This window comes from Thunnus albacares, chromosome 15 (genome assembly GCF_914725855.1).
Source record: "Thunnus albacares chromosome 15, fThuAlb1.1, whole genome shotgun sequence".
NCBI classification, from domain to species: Eukaryota; Metazoa; Chordata; class Actinopteri; order Scombriformes; family Scombridae; genus Thunnus; species Thunnus albacares.
In genome coordinates this window covers 1,321,816-1,340,121 of record NC_058120.1, presented here as the reverse complement: position 1 = coordinate 1,340,121, position 18,306 = coordinate 1,321,816, and the positions used below count along the sequence as shown (strand labels likewise).

The following is an 18,306-nucleotide window of genomic DNA, read 5'->3' as shown; positions in this document are numbered from 1 at the left end:
CATCTGGTTGGTGCCATGTTCGCTCTCTACAGTGTTATGGAAAATGTAGTCACTGACACTTGCACAGGTCCTATATGGTACTTCAAATATAGCTACTGCCATCTTGTGGCACTTGTACATTACTACAAACCACAGTCACAGTATAACAGGCACCAAGAGAAGGGGGGCGGACATTTCTTTTCATTTGATAACGTTAAAAGTAAAGTTAGGCTTTGCTGTCAGTTTCCCAACTCATTTTAAAAAAAGACAAGAGAAAAAGAGAGTGAGGGAGCTAGAGAGTGAATGAAGAGATGGAGCTGGTAAGAAAGCAGTGAATCAGATCAATAAAATAAATCTAATTGTTTCACAGCAGTTACTTTCTCGAGCACAAATAAACACACCCACACCCCCAGACATCACCATCCAACCCTGCAGCGATGCAAAGCAACACCTGATTTGGTCTGAATACGGCCTCAATCCTTTCTTGTTTTTTCCCACCTGTATTTTGGGCCGGCCTTTATTTGTTCGTGTCGACCACACCCCCGGCCATTATTGGATACGGCTTTTAATTGAATACCGACCACTATTAGAGAAAATAGGGTATCATGGGTAATGTAGCCTTCCACTATCCAAAACTGACAAAAAACTTAATTTCTTAGAATCAAAGGAGAGATCATTAAAATTGATGGCCTTAACATTAACCTACCATATTGTTGAGTTATCAAGGACACTTTCGTGTGTTTGTGTTGAGAAATGTTGAAGATATCATTAAAAGAAAAAAATACAGATGCCAAAGGGTACCTTGTGTGTGACAAAGCATCAGTATTTGATGACCTGGGAGTGAGAACAGGTTGATTTCACTGTCATCTGGTCCTTTACTGAAATAAACAGGGGGGTTAAAGTCATGTGGTGGTAGTTGTTAATTTGAGACAATTTAGAAAGAACATTTTTGTGCCGTTTATTCATGACACACTCTATGTTTACATGTCTCAGCCTACGCAGTAGTGGTGTGTGCAATTTTTATTCCACATACAAGAATAAATAGTTTAAAATTTTCTTCAACTCAATAGCTCAAAATCAGAAAGCTGTCTCCCAAACTCTATTAGTCTCATTGAGAGTGGTCTTGGTCCCTTGTCTGCCAATGTGAAGCCCATTGCCAGAAACTTGGGAGTGCTATTTGACTCAGATCTAAGTTTTGAGTCACAGATGATGAAAGCTGTCTAGCCCTGCTTCCTTCAACTAAGAACCATCTCCAGAATTAAACCAATGCTTTCACAAAGTGACCTGAAAAAAGTCATTCATTCACTAATCCTCTCGAGACTAGACTATAGTAACCCCCTCCTTTCTAGCATAAACCAAAAGTCACTCTCTCACCTCCAACTAGTTCAGAATGCAGCAGCTCAGCTTCTTACTACTTTTAACAGACGACATCGCCCCAGTCCTGGCTTCTTTCCATTGGCTCCCTATTCAATTTAGAATAAATTTTAAAATTTTTACGGATCACTTCTAAAGCACGTCTGGGACTGGCTCCAAGCTACATAACAGACGTGTTGACCCCATATGAGCCACTTTTCAGCCTTAGATCCTAAGGTGGGGCCCTTCTGGCCATTCCAAAGTCGAGGCTTAAATCTAGAGATGACCGTGCCTTTGCCATCAGGGCCCCTCAGCTGTGGAACGACCTGCCTGAGGAGATAAGGCTGCAGAATCAGTGACTTCTTTTAAATCACTTCTTAAAACCCATTTCTATTTACTTGCTTTTATGTGATGTTGTCTTTCTACAGTCTTTTTTAAATTTTTTACCATCTTTTTACCTTTCATTATCTTTTTGTCTTCTCTGTACTATGTATTTGTGTCTTTTGTCTTCTTGTCTTAACTTTGTCTTAGTTTTGTCTTGCTTTTGTTTTTTGTTTGTTCTCAAAGCACTTTGTAAACTCTGTTTTTAAAGGTGATATAAATAAAGTTATTATATTAGTATTAGTATTGAAATAATAAAACATGAACTGGGGACAATATAGCAGTGTGTTGATATTCTATGTCTTTCAGCTCTGACTGGAAGACTGAAAGACTATGTCTTTCAGCACATGCAAAGAAATTAAGTAAGTGTGTGCGTGACTGGCTGAATGTTACATGTTGGTCCAGTAAAGACTTCATGAACAGCAACAGCGTAGCAGTCCTGCCTGACAGGTTACACTCTCTATTTTTACCTCCACTCTGTCCGTCCCTGCTCTCTGCACCTGTTGTATTATTCACCCAGTTCTCCCTAATGCGTTCAGTGTGTCCAACACATGGATCGGCAGCCCCAGAATATTCATCACAGTAAGAAATGATGAATATTCATGTGTTGAGGGGCTTTTTACGTCCTGACACTATAATAGCTGAGTATGGGGATATGTGTGTGTATCTGGACACTCTCAGCTGAGTGAAGAGAGGTAAAAGCTGCTCATGGACAGTTTTTTTTTTTTTAAGGAGACGCATAAGTGGATTTTTCCTGACTTCCAAAGTCACACTTGTCATCCCTTTTCTCTTAGCAGTAAAGGCAGCTTACAATATTTTACAACATAGTTTCACATAGTGTTAAAAAGTATAATTTCAGCTCAGCTGATGAAGTTTAATCACTTGTTATGTAACCCAGGGTGTCCCTGGAACCTGCAGTGCTGAGCTCTGCACAGCTGTGCCACATTCAGGACCAGGCAGACTCCTTGTTAAAGATGGAGGTGATACAGATACATGTAGAATACATTTCCAACCACCTGCTTTTATAAGTCCAAATAAAACCATCCACTGGACCACTGTTTAAGGTAAGAAGCTTTCACCACTCATCATACAGACACCTCATCAGTCCTGCTGCTGATGGAGAGTCAAGGTAGATTTATGTTTCTGTAGACTGTATGGCAGTCCAGCCATAAGTGCATCCAGTGTATTTATAATTTGGATTTATAACCCAGTTCTGGATTTCACCCACTGATAGCACCCCCACAACACTGCTGACCTGGGCCTGAAGTAAATGTATACAGCAGACTTTTGTTCACTTTGTGATATAGAGTGACTAAACCAAACTACTGCTGTGCAAATACTAATAGTTGAGGTAATCATGTTGATATTATTTTGTTCACTGTGTGATAGAGACAGTCTCTCAAGCAGATGGTTTGCAGCAAAATTATCTTTTCCAGATGTTACTGAAAAGGAGAGGAACATTTCTCCATCCTGCTTGTGGCATAGCTATGGTGGCCACATGAATTATGCTCTGGCTTTTCAGAAACTTAGGATAATCTGATCTCAAGGTGGGTCTGCACCGCCTTGTCCCGAGCCTGCAGTTAGCCATGTACAGCTAACAGGAGATGTCAAGTCAGGGTATGACGCTGGTGTTAGTTCTTGTGGTTGGTTAAATTAGGTGATGATAGCCATTAGTCACTTATGGCCATTTTCAATTTAACTCACCTCCAAAAATAATTTGGTACCCTGATGATATATATTCTCTGTGGAAAAGAGCAGATGAGCCAGTGGATGAGCAAGACCAAATAGTCTTGGCTATTTGTTCACAGTTGAGGGGGCAGGGGACACAGAATTCTGCTTAACTGAACATTCAACTACAAGGAGCTGGCTTTTAGCAGAAAATGTGTGTTTTGTTGAAAATGTGTACTGTTGAATAAAATACATGTAATTACACAATACACCAACAAGAACCTATAGTATGTGAATATGTGTAAAGGTCAAATAATAATAAAAATAATGATGTGGAGTTCCTCTATGTAACTGAAACTAAGGTTGACTGTTGTACAGGAAACGAGAAATGAACAAGGGTCTCCCATGTCAAGGTCAAACACTTCGTTGACCCATCAATCCATCCCAACCTCCTTACCGCAGATTTTGTGGATCTATAGCAACATCACACTACTTTCACCTTTAACCCTGACAGACAAGGTTCATAATTCACACAAACAACAGAGTCCTTGTCAGTCAAATGTAAACATAGCCAACAGCAAATCATGCAATACAGTCAAAATAGATAAACATGTAATAAACTTTTAACAAATAAGCAAACTTGCAATAAAACCTTCAGTCAGTAAATATGCATAATATATTTGAACAACATAAATTACCAGCCTCTGACTTTATCACCACTGCCAACAAAACACTGTCTGCCCTGGCTCTTGTTCCTGCTTTCTTACTGTGTAGACGTTTTGCTGCTTGCAAATCACTTATAAATCTCTGCTTATAAATCACTGGGACTGTAATTCTTTTTAGATATAGTAGGCTGTTGCCATATTTCAACATTTTTATGACCTCCTCAGTACTACGGGAGCGTGGCCTACCAACAGCGCAAGCCTGTACTGCAGTGACTGGAAATGTGGTAGCTAAAGCTAATTAGAAGCAAGATGCCCCCCTTCTCCATCCTCAACTGCCACAAACTTCTACAGAAGATTGCAGTATTGGAAACAAAAATTCACCAATTGGAAGTGAACATGGACGTGAATGGACTATGTGGGAACGACACCACTCTACTATGGACTCAAAACAGTGGACAAGATCATGCGAACACATGGCTAATTAACCAAGACTACAAAGAAACAGGGAGGCTGTGTACTGGATAATAAATCTACAAGTAGTAGTCCTCCCTGGAACTTTCTTGGAGTATCATTCAGGCAGAGTGCCTCTTCAACACCTGTTCTTAGTAGGACACAACTGTGGACAGCTGCGAAAGGGAAAACTAACAACAAACCTCCCCAACAACCGAGTGTGCAACTGGAGAACAGCTATGCTCCACTGTTGCAGGACTCTGGATCTCCGTCTGATGACTTGGATAAACTCTCATCTTCACACAGCAGGGTAAGGACTGAGAGTAAATCAGAAAGTAAAAGACTACAGGGAAAGGTAACGACAGGGCCTCAAACTCTGATTGTGGGTGATTATGCTGTAAAAGATGTAAGAAGCATATACAGTAAGAACATCAAAATACTCTGTTTTCCCAAGGACATGATCTCTGACATGACAGAAACAATCCTGCATATGGTGGCTGCATATCCAACTGTGAAAACCATCTTCCCCAATGATGTTGTGAAACAACAGTACTGAAACAAGACTTCAGTGATCTGTTGAACTCAGTCAGCTCTCTGAATACTGAGGTCTTTATCAGTGGCCCTCTACTGCCAGTCAGAAAAGGAGTTGAGAGATTCAGCAGGTTGTTGGCACTGAACACATGGCTTTCAATTGCATATACCATCCATTCACTGCACTTTATTGACAATTTAAACTTATTCTGGGACCACAGACATCTTTTTAAGGCAGATGGACTTTGCCTTAACAAGTCAGGAGTAAAATTGTTCACCTCTGATCTATTTTACTTCCTGCGTCACCCATCTGTTCCCTGTGCCAAGGACAAGAGACAAGAGGAGTCAAAACAAGAAGAGGACATAACACAACGCGGCAGAAACTTTGTGAGAGGGGTGGAGACTGTAAGAATTCATCTTCTTCACCCACAAAACCCCATCCAGGTGACCCTCCTCTCCAGTCACCTTTTCCTCCCTCCTCCCCCCTCTTGGAGTTCACTGACCAGATGAAAGAGCTGGTTACTGTTGGGACCAAACTTACATCCCCGCCCTACTCCCATTTTCTCTCTTTTCTCTCCCCTAAACCCCCCTTGGTGTCCACCTCCACCAGTTTTGACACAATCGTCACAGCTGCAACAGCATTCTTATCGAGTCAACCACTTCCAACTTCAGTTCAGTTCAGTATGAGTGAAGCTAGAGTGCATAAGAAAGGAGGTGGAGTTGCCATTTTGTTTAATGATTCCCCCCAATGCAAGCAGACATCTTATGGAAAATTTGCTTCTTTTGAATATGCAGCTCTTCAGCTGTTCTTAAATATCTACAGGCCACCTAAATACTGTGCAGCCTTTTTTTGATGACTTTGCTGAACTGATGTCTATAATCTGTATTGACTTTGACTGTGTAGTTATTATTGGTAATTTTAACATCCATGTTGACAACCCCCAGGACAGAGGCACTAAAGAACTGTGTTGTGTTCTTGATAACTATGGACTGACTCACTGCATGTGATGGAGCCCATACACAATAAGGGACACACTCTGGACTTAATCACCTCCAAGGGTCTGAATATTTCTAGGGTTGTGGTGACTGATGTTGCTCTCTGATCATTCCTGTGTTTTCTTTGAGAGTGCTATCTCACACAAATGTGCAAACAAAATACAAAACAGTATATCACTGAAAAAACACCCCAGAAATATTTATTTAGGCTTTCTCTTCCACACCTGCCCTCTCTTAGATCTCAGTCAGTGAGCTTGTAGATCATTTCAATTCTAAAATTACAAATGTTATTGACGCCATTGCACCCACTAAAGTGAAGGTTGTCTCTGGTAAGAGAAGATCTCCATGGAGAGACACCACCCTGGTCAGAAAAGAAAAAAGAGAGTGTTGAAAAGCCGAACACAGGTGGTGAAAGACAAATCCCCAGGTTCATTATGACTACAAAGAACTATCTATAAAGAGAGACTTCGCATTTACAATTTGGAACTGAAAAATGCAAGGTGGTCCTTCTCTGACATCATTGCCAAAAACAATAATAATACACATACCTTGTTTGCTACTGTCAACAGGCTAACAAACCCTCCTGTGTCAGTAGCCTCTGACTGTCTGCCAGGGCCTGCAATGAATTTCCTTCTTCACACATTAATTAGAAATAATTCAGATAATTCATTAGATAATTAGATAATTCGGAAAATTAGACAGGCAGTCAGTGCCTCCATATGAAGTACAGAGTATGTGTTGTCTCTGTGTCCACTTAAAATCAATTCAAGTAGTATGACACAATTTTATCCAATCAACCATAAAAACCTGGAGGATATTATACAACATCTGAAATCCTCCTCCTGCTTCCTTGTTATTGTGCCAACAGGCGTCTTAAAAAATGTTCCAAATTGCATGGTCTTAGATCTTCTACAAATTGTCAACACATCTCTTCTCTCAGGTTTATTCCCACCAGCCCTGAAAACTGCAGTCATCAAGGTACGCTTAAAAAAGAACAATCTAGACACGTTGCTAATGAATAATTATAGGCCCATATCTCCTCCCGTTTTTAAGTAAAATAATTAAAAAAGCAGTTTTTCAACAGCTGAACAACTTCTTGGCACTAAACAACTGTTTTGATGTCTTCCAGTCAGGATTTTGACCTCACCACAACACCATCACTGCTCTTGTTAAGGTCTTCAGTGACATCCACTTAAACATAGACAGTGACAGAATTTCAGTCTTGGAGAAAACTGGAAAACTGAGTGAGACTTTCTGGCACAGTACTAAACTGGTTTGAATCCTACTTAAAGGACAGGGACTACTTCCTGTCTATAGGTAATTACACATCTGAGCAGACAAAAATGACAGAGTTCCCCAAGGCTCCATTCCAGGGCCTCTTCTGTTCAACATCTGCATTCTCCCACTGGCTCAGATTATGGAAAACAACAAAATATGTCACCATATTTATGCAGATGACGCACAAATGTACATAACCATTTCACCAGGAGACTATAGTCCAATACAAGCACTAAGTAAGTGCATTTCACAAATCAACGATTGGATGTGCCAGAATTTTCTTCAATTAAACAAAGACAAAACTGAAGTAATTGTTTTTGGAGCCAAGGAAAAATGATTAAAAGTCAGTGCCCAGCTTCAATTGATAATATTAAAATCTTGGTGTAGTCATGGACTCAGACTTGAATTTCAACAGCCACATTAAGACAATTACAAATTCAGCCTACCATCACCTGAAGAATATATCAAGAATTAAAGGACTTGTGTCTTAGCAGGATTTGGAAAAAACTTGTCTTGTTTTCAATGGACTTGACTACTGTAATGGTGTCTTTACGGGTCTCTCTAAAAAGTCGATTAGACAGCTGCAGCTTATTCAGAAAGCTGCTGCTCAAGTCCTCACTAAGAACAAAAAAGTGGATCACATTACCCCAGTTCTCAGATCTTTACACTGGCTTCCTGTCTGTCAAATATTGATTTTAAAATACTACTGTTGGTTTATAAAGCACTAAATGGTTAAGGGCCAAAATACATTTCTGATCTTCTGCTATATTATGAACCACCCAGACCTCTCAGATCATCTAGGACAGGTCTGCTTTCTATCCCCACAGTCAAAACTAAACATGGAGAAGCAGTGTTCAGTTTTTATGCTCCATATATCTGAACAAACTTCCATAAAACTGCAGGTCTGTTGCAACTGTCAGTTCTTTTAAATCAAGGCTGAAGACCTTTTTGTTGGCCGCTGCCTTTTATTAAATTAAATGATTATTTATTTCTAACACTACACTGTAACTGTTATTCTTGTATTTTATACCTGTCTTATTCTATTTAAGCTTGTTTTTGTTTTCAGTGCTCTTGGCATTTTAATGACTGTTTTTAATTGTATTCTTTTATTGTGTTTCTTTTGCTCTTTGTCTCAATGCTTTTAATGTTTCATGTAAAGCACCTTGAATTGCCTTGTTGCTGACATGTGCTATATAAATAAACTTGCATTGCCGTGCCTTGCCTTGTCCTGCTTCGTGAGCTACAGTTACCAGCCCAGGTTTGTTTACATTGTCTCTCCATGCTGCACAGCTGTCAATCAAACATGTCCATTGGTCAGCCCAGTAAGACTTGGTGAGAAGAAAAGCATTAATAATACATCTCCAGAGAGCATTTTTTTCTTCCTTTACATCATAAAAATGATAGAAAAGGTAAAAAGGGGTGACTAATTGTGATTTTAATTGGACAAAATAAGAATACAAAACCCTTCTGCTATTATAGAAGATCACAGTCATAGCTGTAACTCTACTCATTTTGTCCTCTGGGTTATACTGTTCTGTAGTCTTTTCACTATGCATGTTCTTGTTTCTCAAGACAACTTCTGTTCTGCCAGAGGAAGATAATACTGCATACATTTTGTGGCCCTGAAAAGATTTGTGCAGGTTGCTTTCCAGGTAGAGCAGTGTGAGGCCATGTGCATAAATTATACAAGGTAGCAGCTTGATAGAATTTTGAGGCCAATGATGCATGTTGTGTTATGACTGGGGAAACGAGGAAAAGTGTCTCACAGCTACAGGGCTGTAGCTGTATGGTTTGATTTGATGATTTCACTGTAGCTTTTTCATCCTGCTCTGTATATTTGCTCACATAGTGGGCAAAAGATGTCAAAGCATTATCCAATGAGAGACCAGAACAGCTGAGAAAGGAGGAGCAGGTCAGTGTCTCACTGTCTGTCTTCATTTGACAGTATCTGGTATTCTTTACCACTCTTCAGGTTTAGTTTTTTATGCAACCAAAGGCAAACAGAGGGCATTTTCAAACTTATAGTTGGTTTGCTCAGTCAGATCTTGATTCATTCTACAGGTAGCTGCTAGCAACTGTTAAATTTGCTCGTCCACATCCTAGCATGCAAAGCACACCTGGCTACTTGCAGAGTACGCCTAGTAGTTGGGTCGGATCAAGGACGGATCATGTTCCCACTATAAACAAACCACTCCTCCAGAGTTCATTTGGGACTGGACCTGGGATCACCTCATCTAAGTGTGGTTGTTTTGGTCTGCAGCCAAGTGCGATTACTGTGTTCACACCTGCCCAAACCAATTGCACCAAGGGAAAACCAAACTAGAGTTTGATTCAAGTGGACTTAAAAGTGCAGGTGTGAAAATGCCCAGAGAAGCCTTTAGAAAAGAACAAGTACAAAAGTTTATTATGAATTATTTATTCATTGGTAAATTGTGACCATTGAATTAAGGCCCTACTAAGGTTGTTACTTTATCAAAAAATCTTGTTCAAACAAATGATAACTAACTACTGTCTAGTATAAAATCAATGTGTAGTTGTTTCTCTGTATAAAATCAGTGTGTAGTCGTGTCTTGTATAAAATCAGTGTGTAGTCATATGTAGTGTGTATATTTGATCTCATGATCCCTCAGATTTACAGTTGTATGCAAAAGTTTGGGCACCCCTTTACAAATAACATTTTGGTGATTTTTAATTGAGAAGATGTAAACACAGCCTCTCTATGATATTGAATATAAAACAATATTTTCAGGAAAGATTAATGCATAGTTACTTTTTATGTCACAACTTGAACAGAAATAAAAATAATAATAAAAAAAAATTGGCATGTACAAAAGTTTGGGCACCTTACATTGTTAGTACTTAGTAACACCCCCTCTGGCAGATATCACAGCTTGCCTACGCTTTTTGTAGCCAGCTAAAAGTCTTTCAATTCTTGTATTTTGGATTTTCTCCCATTCTTTCTTGCAAATGGCTTCTTGTTTTGTAATATTCTTGGGCCGTCTTGCATGCACAACTCTTTTAAGATCAACCCACAGATTTTCAATTAAGTTTAAAGACATAATAACTAGACCTGTTATATATTTTGTTGAGTTGCGTACTTACATTACCACAAATGTTTACAATGATGTTCAAACTTAGAGAGATCTGTAATTTTATTCACGGCAACAGTCTGTTTGATTTGGTTGCATGTCAGTGGCGTCATATCCCTTTTACCCCTCTACTTGCAAGAATTTCCAGGAAACATGGGAAAGACCAGATGTTAGCTGATGTTATTTGTGGCCATTCCATTAAAATGAAATTACATAACATGAATATAACTTTAATTCATTACCTCGTCCATGAACATGATTTTGCCTCTTTTCTTTTCTTATGTCTGAATGACGTCAGATCGATTTTCATCGGCAATGGTGGTTGTTTCGTTTACATTATTAATTTTTAATTGACATTGTGGGTATATGTGATGTGCTGTTGTGTGCAGCTTTGTATTTTGTATGGTGTGTTCTTTGTTTGTTTTGTACTGTTTGTTGTTGCGCTGTTGTATGTTTTGATTGTAATGGACTACAGATGCAAATTAGCTTCAAGCTAACTCTGGTGCAGTGCATCATTTATGCTTAATACTGTTCAATAAATCAAATCAAACTCCCATGATCCCACGCTACTTCACAACATCATCCAACTCAGTCTTTTGTTATTGCTTAGATTGAGATACCCTAGCAGCAGAAATTACATACTGTATTTGAGTCAGGGGAGTATGATGGCCATTCCAAAACTTCAGCTTGCATCTCTTGAGTCTGTATGGCAGTATGTTTAGGATCATTATCCTGTTGTAGAAGTCATCCTCTTTTCAGCTTCAGCTTTTTTCCTAGACGGTGTGATGTTTGCTCCCAGAATTTGCCGGTATTTAGTGGAATCCATTCTTCCCTCCACCTGTGCAATGTTTCCTGTGCCACTGGCTGTAACACAACCTCAAAGCATGATAAATCCACCCTCATGCTTAACAGCTGGCAAGGTGTTCTTTTCATGAAGTGTTGCTCCTTTTTTTTATACAAACATACCTTTGCTGATTGTGGCCCAAGAGTTATATTTTAACCTATTGCCATTCCAGTAAATTTGTATAAAATTAGCCTAAAACACCTATCACAGGCATGCCCAAAGGAAATTGAAAGCTGTTCTTGAACCATTTGGAGTACCTGTAGGGTTTTGGTACCTTTTTAAAGGTAGCACTGAGGTTTTTTTCCCCAAAAGTCAGAATCACAGTAAGTGCTACTGGCACTGAGTAAAGTAGGTTTTTGTTTCCATCTGGATATTTTTTTTTTTTGCAAACAGATGCCTGCAGATGACCTATAGCTGGGACTTATTAGCTGGAAATGACAATGGGACCACAGCATGAAGCCTTACTTAGTCCAAGTTCAAATTTGATAACAATACTACAGAAAATTAATATTTTACACATTTTTCTAAGGGTATGTCTAGCTGTTCCAAAAAAGGCCATTTGGAGACTCCAAAGGACCCCTGCTTCAGAGTAACTGAATAACAGAGTAACTGAAGCATTAACAAATTACAGTGCTTTGTTCCCTTCTTGGAACTAAACTTTGTACATATAAAAGCATCAAAATAAGTGCGATGGTGGAAAAGCAGTTTATATAAAAAGCAGCACATGGCAACTATTTAAATTTACATAATTTCCTTGTTGTGGCTGTATAGAACCCATTCAAACTGCATATGGTCATTTTCAGAATTTCATTGGCTATACAAAGCACCAGCCATCAACATTATCTTCCATTTGGCTTGGTCTCAGGCACTTCCTTTCAACACAGACTCTTGTTGGCTCTTGTAGGTTGTGGACAGAACATGGAAGCTCGTATTGGGTCAGGTGAGGTGTTCATTGAAAGGTCAGAGCGCAGCTGCCATTTTGATACCAAAATATTGGAAATGTTTACATGCGAACTGAAGTTATGACAGAGAATACATGGAAGATTAGGCACATCTGCCAGCTAATTTGAAATGATGCGTCAGCAGTCCGTGGGTATTTATTGATGTAATAATATGTTTTGGACTAAATATTTTACTGGATTGGATTGACTTGACCTTTACAAATGTAACAAGACCATTTTTTCAATTTTAGTTTTATCAATGGGTGGAGTACTGTGAGGCTTCATAGATGAGTTGCATCAATTGTGTAATTGTTTGTTGGTGGTCTGACAGAGGCAGTGATTGTACCTGCTGTTGTGACTGTATCTTGAAATGGTTTGCATCAATTGATCAATTTCCAAAGATATATTACAGGAGTACCCACTTAAACTTAAGAGTTGTTTACATAGCATAGTTTTGTATTTAACAGTCCAACAGCCTGTTTCAACTTCATCAGTCCACAGCATTTGTTTCCACTTGTTTGTTGGATTTTATGATGTGAAGGCAAGTAAGGTTTTCTTCTACTGTCTCTTCCATGAAGGTCTTGTTCATGTAAGCATCACTGCACAGTGGAATGGTGCACACCACTCCTGAGTCTGCTAAATCTTCCTGCAGGTTTTTGCAGTCAAATAGGGGTTCTGATTTGCCTTTCTGACCAGTATACAAGCAGTTCTCTCTGAGAGTTTTTGTGGTCTTCCAGATCTCATCTTGACCTCCACAGTTCCCCTAAACTGCCATCTCTTCATTACATTTCACACTGTGGAAACTGCAAGCCGACAACAGTTGACAACGCTATCTTCTTGTAGCCTTCCCCTGCATTGTGGGCATCAATAACTTTCATTTTCAGAGTCTTACACAGCTGCTTAGAGGAAACCATGGTTGCTGAGTGTTCATACAAGGTTTGAAGAGTCAGAGTATTTATAAAGCTCTGAATTTGGCACCAGGTGACATTTCCTAATGGCAATTGCTGACATACTTCAGGCCTAACAAGCTGATTTAGAGTGTTATGGCACACACAGGGAAACCAGGGGCAAGTTAGGTGCAGCGGAGAACAAGTCAAACGGAGTCATGTAGGAATTTTCTTTTTTGAACTCTTTTTTCTTTAGCACAAAACAATCAGCAATCAAATGTCCTGTTTCATGATAATAGAAACAGGCATAGTGGAACCAGCAACTCACACCAGGGACTCTGGGGTGATTTTTGTCTCTCAGACGGAACTAAACAATCACAGGACACAGATGAAGAAAACACGTTTATGTATGTTAATGTAAATTCATCAGCAAGCACTGCTGCTTGCGAGAGGGTTGAAACCTTTCGCTCATTAAGATACACAATGATATTTTCAGGTAAGCAGTTTTTAAACTCCTCAAGCAAAAGTTCCTGCAACTCTGCACTCTCAGTGGCATGACAGCACTTAACAAATAATGTGCGTTTTTCATGTGCAAACTCGCCGTAATTTTGGTTGACAGTTTTTATACAATTCCCAAATTTTTGGCGATAAGCCTCAGGAACTAGTTCATACATGGAGAATGGTGGATTTTACAATCTCATTATCTAGACTCTGTTCTAGGGACAGACTTTTTCATAATTCCTGCATTTTACCTACTAATTTACATTGCAACAATATTGGCCACACATCTTTAGACCAGCGTAAAGCAGATGCAATACATTCAAATGCACAAAAGTAAGAATCAACTCCGTTTCTCTGAATGGAGGAACAAATGCCACATGCCTGCTGACATCAAAGCTATCGTGAGAGGCAGGCGTAGGTGATGTTACCTGATTGGTGGAGGCAGACACAGACACAAGGGGTTGTCCTTGCTCCAGCTCTGGTGCACTGCCTCCTGTTCTAATTCTCTGTTTCTCACCTGCATGTCTTTAATGCAGAGCACCAGCTGAAGCTCCTTGGCAGTCATGCCGGGCTCTGAATCAGAGGATCTATGTGAGGTGGAGGAGGTGGCATCTTTTTGAGCTCCAAATATTCAGGAGCAGCCACAGGAGGCTGTGGAAACACACCCTTCTCCCCCAGTTTTTCAACAAGGATTTGCTTTAGATCAGCTTTTTTGGCACTTGTACATAAAAGAAATTGGCAATAATCAACAAATCCACTTTTTTAAACTTATCCATTTTAGTTATCAAATGGATCTGTGTTAAAGTCATCCAACTGAAACTCCATCCTGTCTACACAAAGAAAATAACTCACAACCAGAAACAGCACACGTTACCTGCCGCAACTTACCCAATGACACAAAATCCAAAAAAAGAATGGACGAGCCCCCACAGTGTGACAAAATGCCCTCTAAGGTGCCCCCACAGTATGATAAAGTGCCCTCTAAGGTGCCACCCAAGTTTGATGAAGTGCCCTCTAAGGTTCCTCCACAGTATGATACAATTTGATCGTACACCAAAAAGTGAGACAACATGATGTGCCCTTTAAATGAAGATGACGTAATGCAGTGCCTATGAGTTGCCGTGGATGGGGTGAGCTGGAGGTTCTGTATGGGTGCCCATCTAGTGAACAAAAACAAAAAATGGAAAAAGGGAAATTTAGGGTTCCACTAAGTCTAACATACTGAAGAGCAAAATTGGGTGTCCTTAGATGAAACATTGAAAAAAGTATCCTGTAGGGTGCACTGTATGTGCGAAAAACATGGTGAAGTGCCCTTCAAGTGAAAAACATGAGATACTTTGCCCTATAAGATGCCCTTATGATGGAGTAGACAGCCCATTATGATAGAAATTAATGTCTGCTCAATGTAGGCTGACCATTAGGAAATAAAGTAGCCGTAAAACATGTTGTAGTTGTTGTAGCTGAGGTTATTCCAGCCAGCTAGCTAGATATGTACTTAACCATCTCTTTGTTAAATATTTGGTACAGTACAGTAAATTTGGTGTAGTAAAACCTTTAAGGAAATCATTAGAGTATTATTTACTCAAGATGTGTTTACAACCATTTATCTTAGATTAACTAGCACACGTAGAGAAGGAGATTAGCATTGGGTTACACTATGATTACAGAATGCCAAGAAGAGAGAGAAAATTGACGACAATACAAAGGGATCTGCAAAATGCAGCTAGAGGCAGTAAGGGAGGAGATGAGAGAGCTATAAAGGTATGTTTGCATTCACTATTAGCAATTAGAGGGATGCCCAGTAAAATTTAAACCTCTGCCTAGGCATGTTAAAAGGTTTTAAAAATGTATCCTGTCATTAAATCTGGAAGAGAACCTTTTGAGTAACCTTGCTAACAGACAAACAAACAGAAAGGAGTGAGAACAACTTCCTTAGTAGGGGTAGAAACATACATGACAAAGGCAAGAGGGCTAGTGCAGTTCTTGTGCTGTATGTCAGTGTCTTACCACCCCAAGCAACTGGAAAGGCATGACAAATGACAGAGCTGCCCAGTCTTTTAAGGATGTTTGCGAATTCTATGACATGGAGGAAGACAGTATTGTCACTGAATTGAAGTTGTTCTACTCCTCCTATGCTCTTCCTATCAGCAATGTCCAAGCTTTGCTGATGTTCCCTAAAGAAAATGATGTGGACGCAGTCTTTCTAAAGCTGATAAAACTCCTCAAAATAAATGTTACATTGCTGTTGTCCATTCAGAGGCACGTCCCAATTGACCATAACGAGGTCATTAATATTTACAAATTAATGGCCAAAAGAATTTTCCTTTTATTCACCAATCTTGCTTCTCTCTTCCCTGACAAGACCATTTCCATAGTTCCATGTTGTTACTACAGATGTGAGAAATAAACATTTAAAACATTATCTATTCCATATATTTTATTACAGAGATGTTTGCAAAATAAATGTTTAAAAAGTAATCCTTTTTAATACAGAGGCGTTTTTTTCTTATATTCTGAGTCACCCTATAACATGTTAATCTTAACTGGGGATGTAACCTTTTTACCAAACATGCATTGTTATTCTCTGCTGATGGGGACCCATTGAATGTGTCAGGTGCCCTTTATATTTTTTTACCCCTGCCCCTCAGACAGCTTGAGTCTGCCATTGGTGAGTACCTCCACGTAAAGTATATGAGGCATGCAGGGATTGTTTGTCCTGTATATCCTCTGTACTGCCAAATTTGCAGTATGAATGATTGTAACTGCATGTCAACAAGAAAATTGCTTGTCCATAACCCCTATGATACATTTTCCCATTACAGCATATTAAATGTAATATGCCTAAATGATTTTGGCAGCTAGCTGGGATGAGCTTTAATTGTGTTTACTGTTTTAAACAAATGATTATGATGACTGACCCTTTCACTATACAACAAACCCATAATCAGCTGTATGAGGCTGTAACCAGGACCTGCTTCTGCTCCAGGAGACTAAATGAAAGGAACCGACTCACCTAGCCTGTCTCACTCTCACCAAGAACTATCATCAACTCAAAGCTCAGAAATTTAAAAAAAAAAACAACAAAATGACTCAATCATTCTCTCCTAAATTGTCAAACTGTAGTGTTTCCTCTTTCAGATGTAAGACTTCAAAGGGGGGAAGTCACAGGTTTCACCTGATTGCCTGGATTTTAGTGTTAATTCTTAATTACTCATAGTTGTAATTAAGATTGAACACGGAGCTTTTCAAAGGGAAGGGAGCCGCAGTCGTGACTTCAGCAGTGCAAAGGCAATTATGGCAAAGAAACAGATAGTTCAGTTCTGGTCGAGGTGTAAAGGGATTTGTTTGATTGAAGACAGAGTAGGCACCAAGTGTGCTGTGGAATTCAACGTGTGTGTGTGTGTGTGGTAGACGTGGAGAGGTGGTGTGTGGTAGAGGTGTATTGTTCATTCTTTTATTAAGTCAAGTGTTTCCCCCAGGCATCAAGAAATGAAATGTTTTCCTCCTCTGAACTGCGAATGCTAGATGTGTTATGGTGTGGACTGAATTGCCCATTTGTGCATAGAATGAGGATTTCCAGTGGTGGAAGAGCAGTAATCTAAGGGCATAGTACATTAGAGGTTATGATAGATTGTTTTACACAGATATCAGTATATGACTTGAAACCCTTTGTCTTTTAGGATCACCACTACAGCTGCCTGCATGATGGACCTGCGCAGATACCCACTGGATGAGCAGAACTGCACCCTGGAGATTGAGAGCTGTGAGTGACATTGAGTTTGTATATGTGTTTGTCTGTCTGAGAATGGCCATAGTCCAAAGTTGTGCCTCTGGTAGCAAACATTCTTAATGTCACTTTCAGTTTAAAAAAGATACATTGTTGCATTTTAGTACTGATCTGTTTCTTGTTCACACTGACTATGTTTACATGCACACTAATACTCCACTATATGATACCGAATTTGATATGGGTCATGTAAACAGCATATTCCATTTGGATATTCCAAATTAGGCCTTATTCTAAATGTAGCATTTTCCGATTAAGACGTGGGATATGCTGATATTATTTGGGCTTTAGGAGCATTCTTTGGACTTGTATACAGCACATTTGGAATATGCGTCTTAATTGGGGTTACGGTCAGCTCTGTGTGTTGTAAACAAACCAGCTAGCCAACAGTTTGCAAGGCTGGGATAGAGATGCATGATGGATTGGTTGACAGAGCACGCTCTCTCTATAAATATAACTATAAATTTATATTATCAGTCATATCAATATCACTTATAAATATCAGGCAGCAGCTCACTAATGTTTTTCACCTTGCTGGTTTACTTCACTGCCTGCGGAGATCTTTTCTGTATTCCCGTTCCCACTGGAGCAGAGGGAAACCCTAAAAATCCTCTGCACATAAACGGGAATATTAGTGGAAGTAGAGTAGAATTTAGTCAGAGCACCAGTGTCTTGGTGATGTCATCCTGCATCATCAGTGCTACATGGAGAAATGTAATTCTGGAGATGGAAAGCACATGTTTCCTGAACCTGATGTGATTATTTATCTTCTCTGGTATCACAATCAAGATAAGAAATAAGTGATTATGAGCATTATTAGTCCAGACTCTAACTGGATCTGTCATAAATAATGATGAACATGTGTGAACAGGATGAAAAAGGTGTTTTGTACATATAGATAAAATTTAACATAAGACTGGTCCTTTAAAGCAGTACTCCACTGAAAATCTATCTTG

General features: G+C 39.4%; 1 protein-coding gene across 1 annotated transcript in view; it reads left to right on the top strand.

Moving 5' to 3' along the window:
- The window catches only part of gabrb1 (gamma-aminobutyric acid type A receptor subunit beta1), a 98,018-nt gene that overhangs the window by 62,857 nt on the left and 16,855 nt on the right, over nucleotides 1-18,306 (top strand). The window contains exon 5 of the mRNA XM_044374706.1: nucleotides 17,244-17,326. Within this exon, the coding sequence (XP_044230641.1) occupies nucleotides 17,244-17,326 (83 nt within the window). The remainder of the gene's footprint in view (nucleotides 1-17,243; nucleotides 17,327-18,306) is intronic.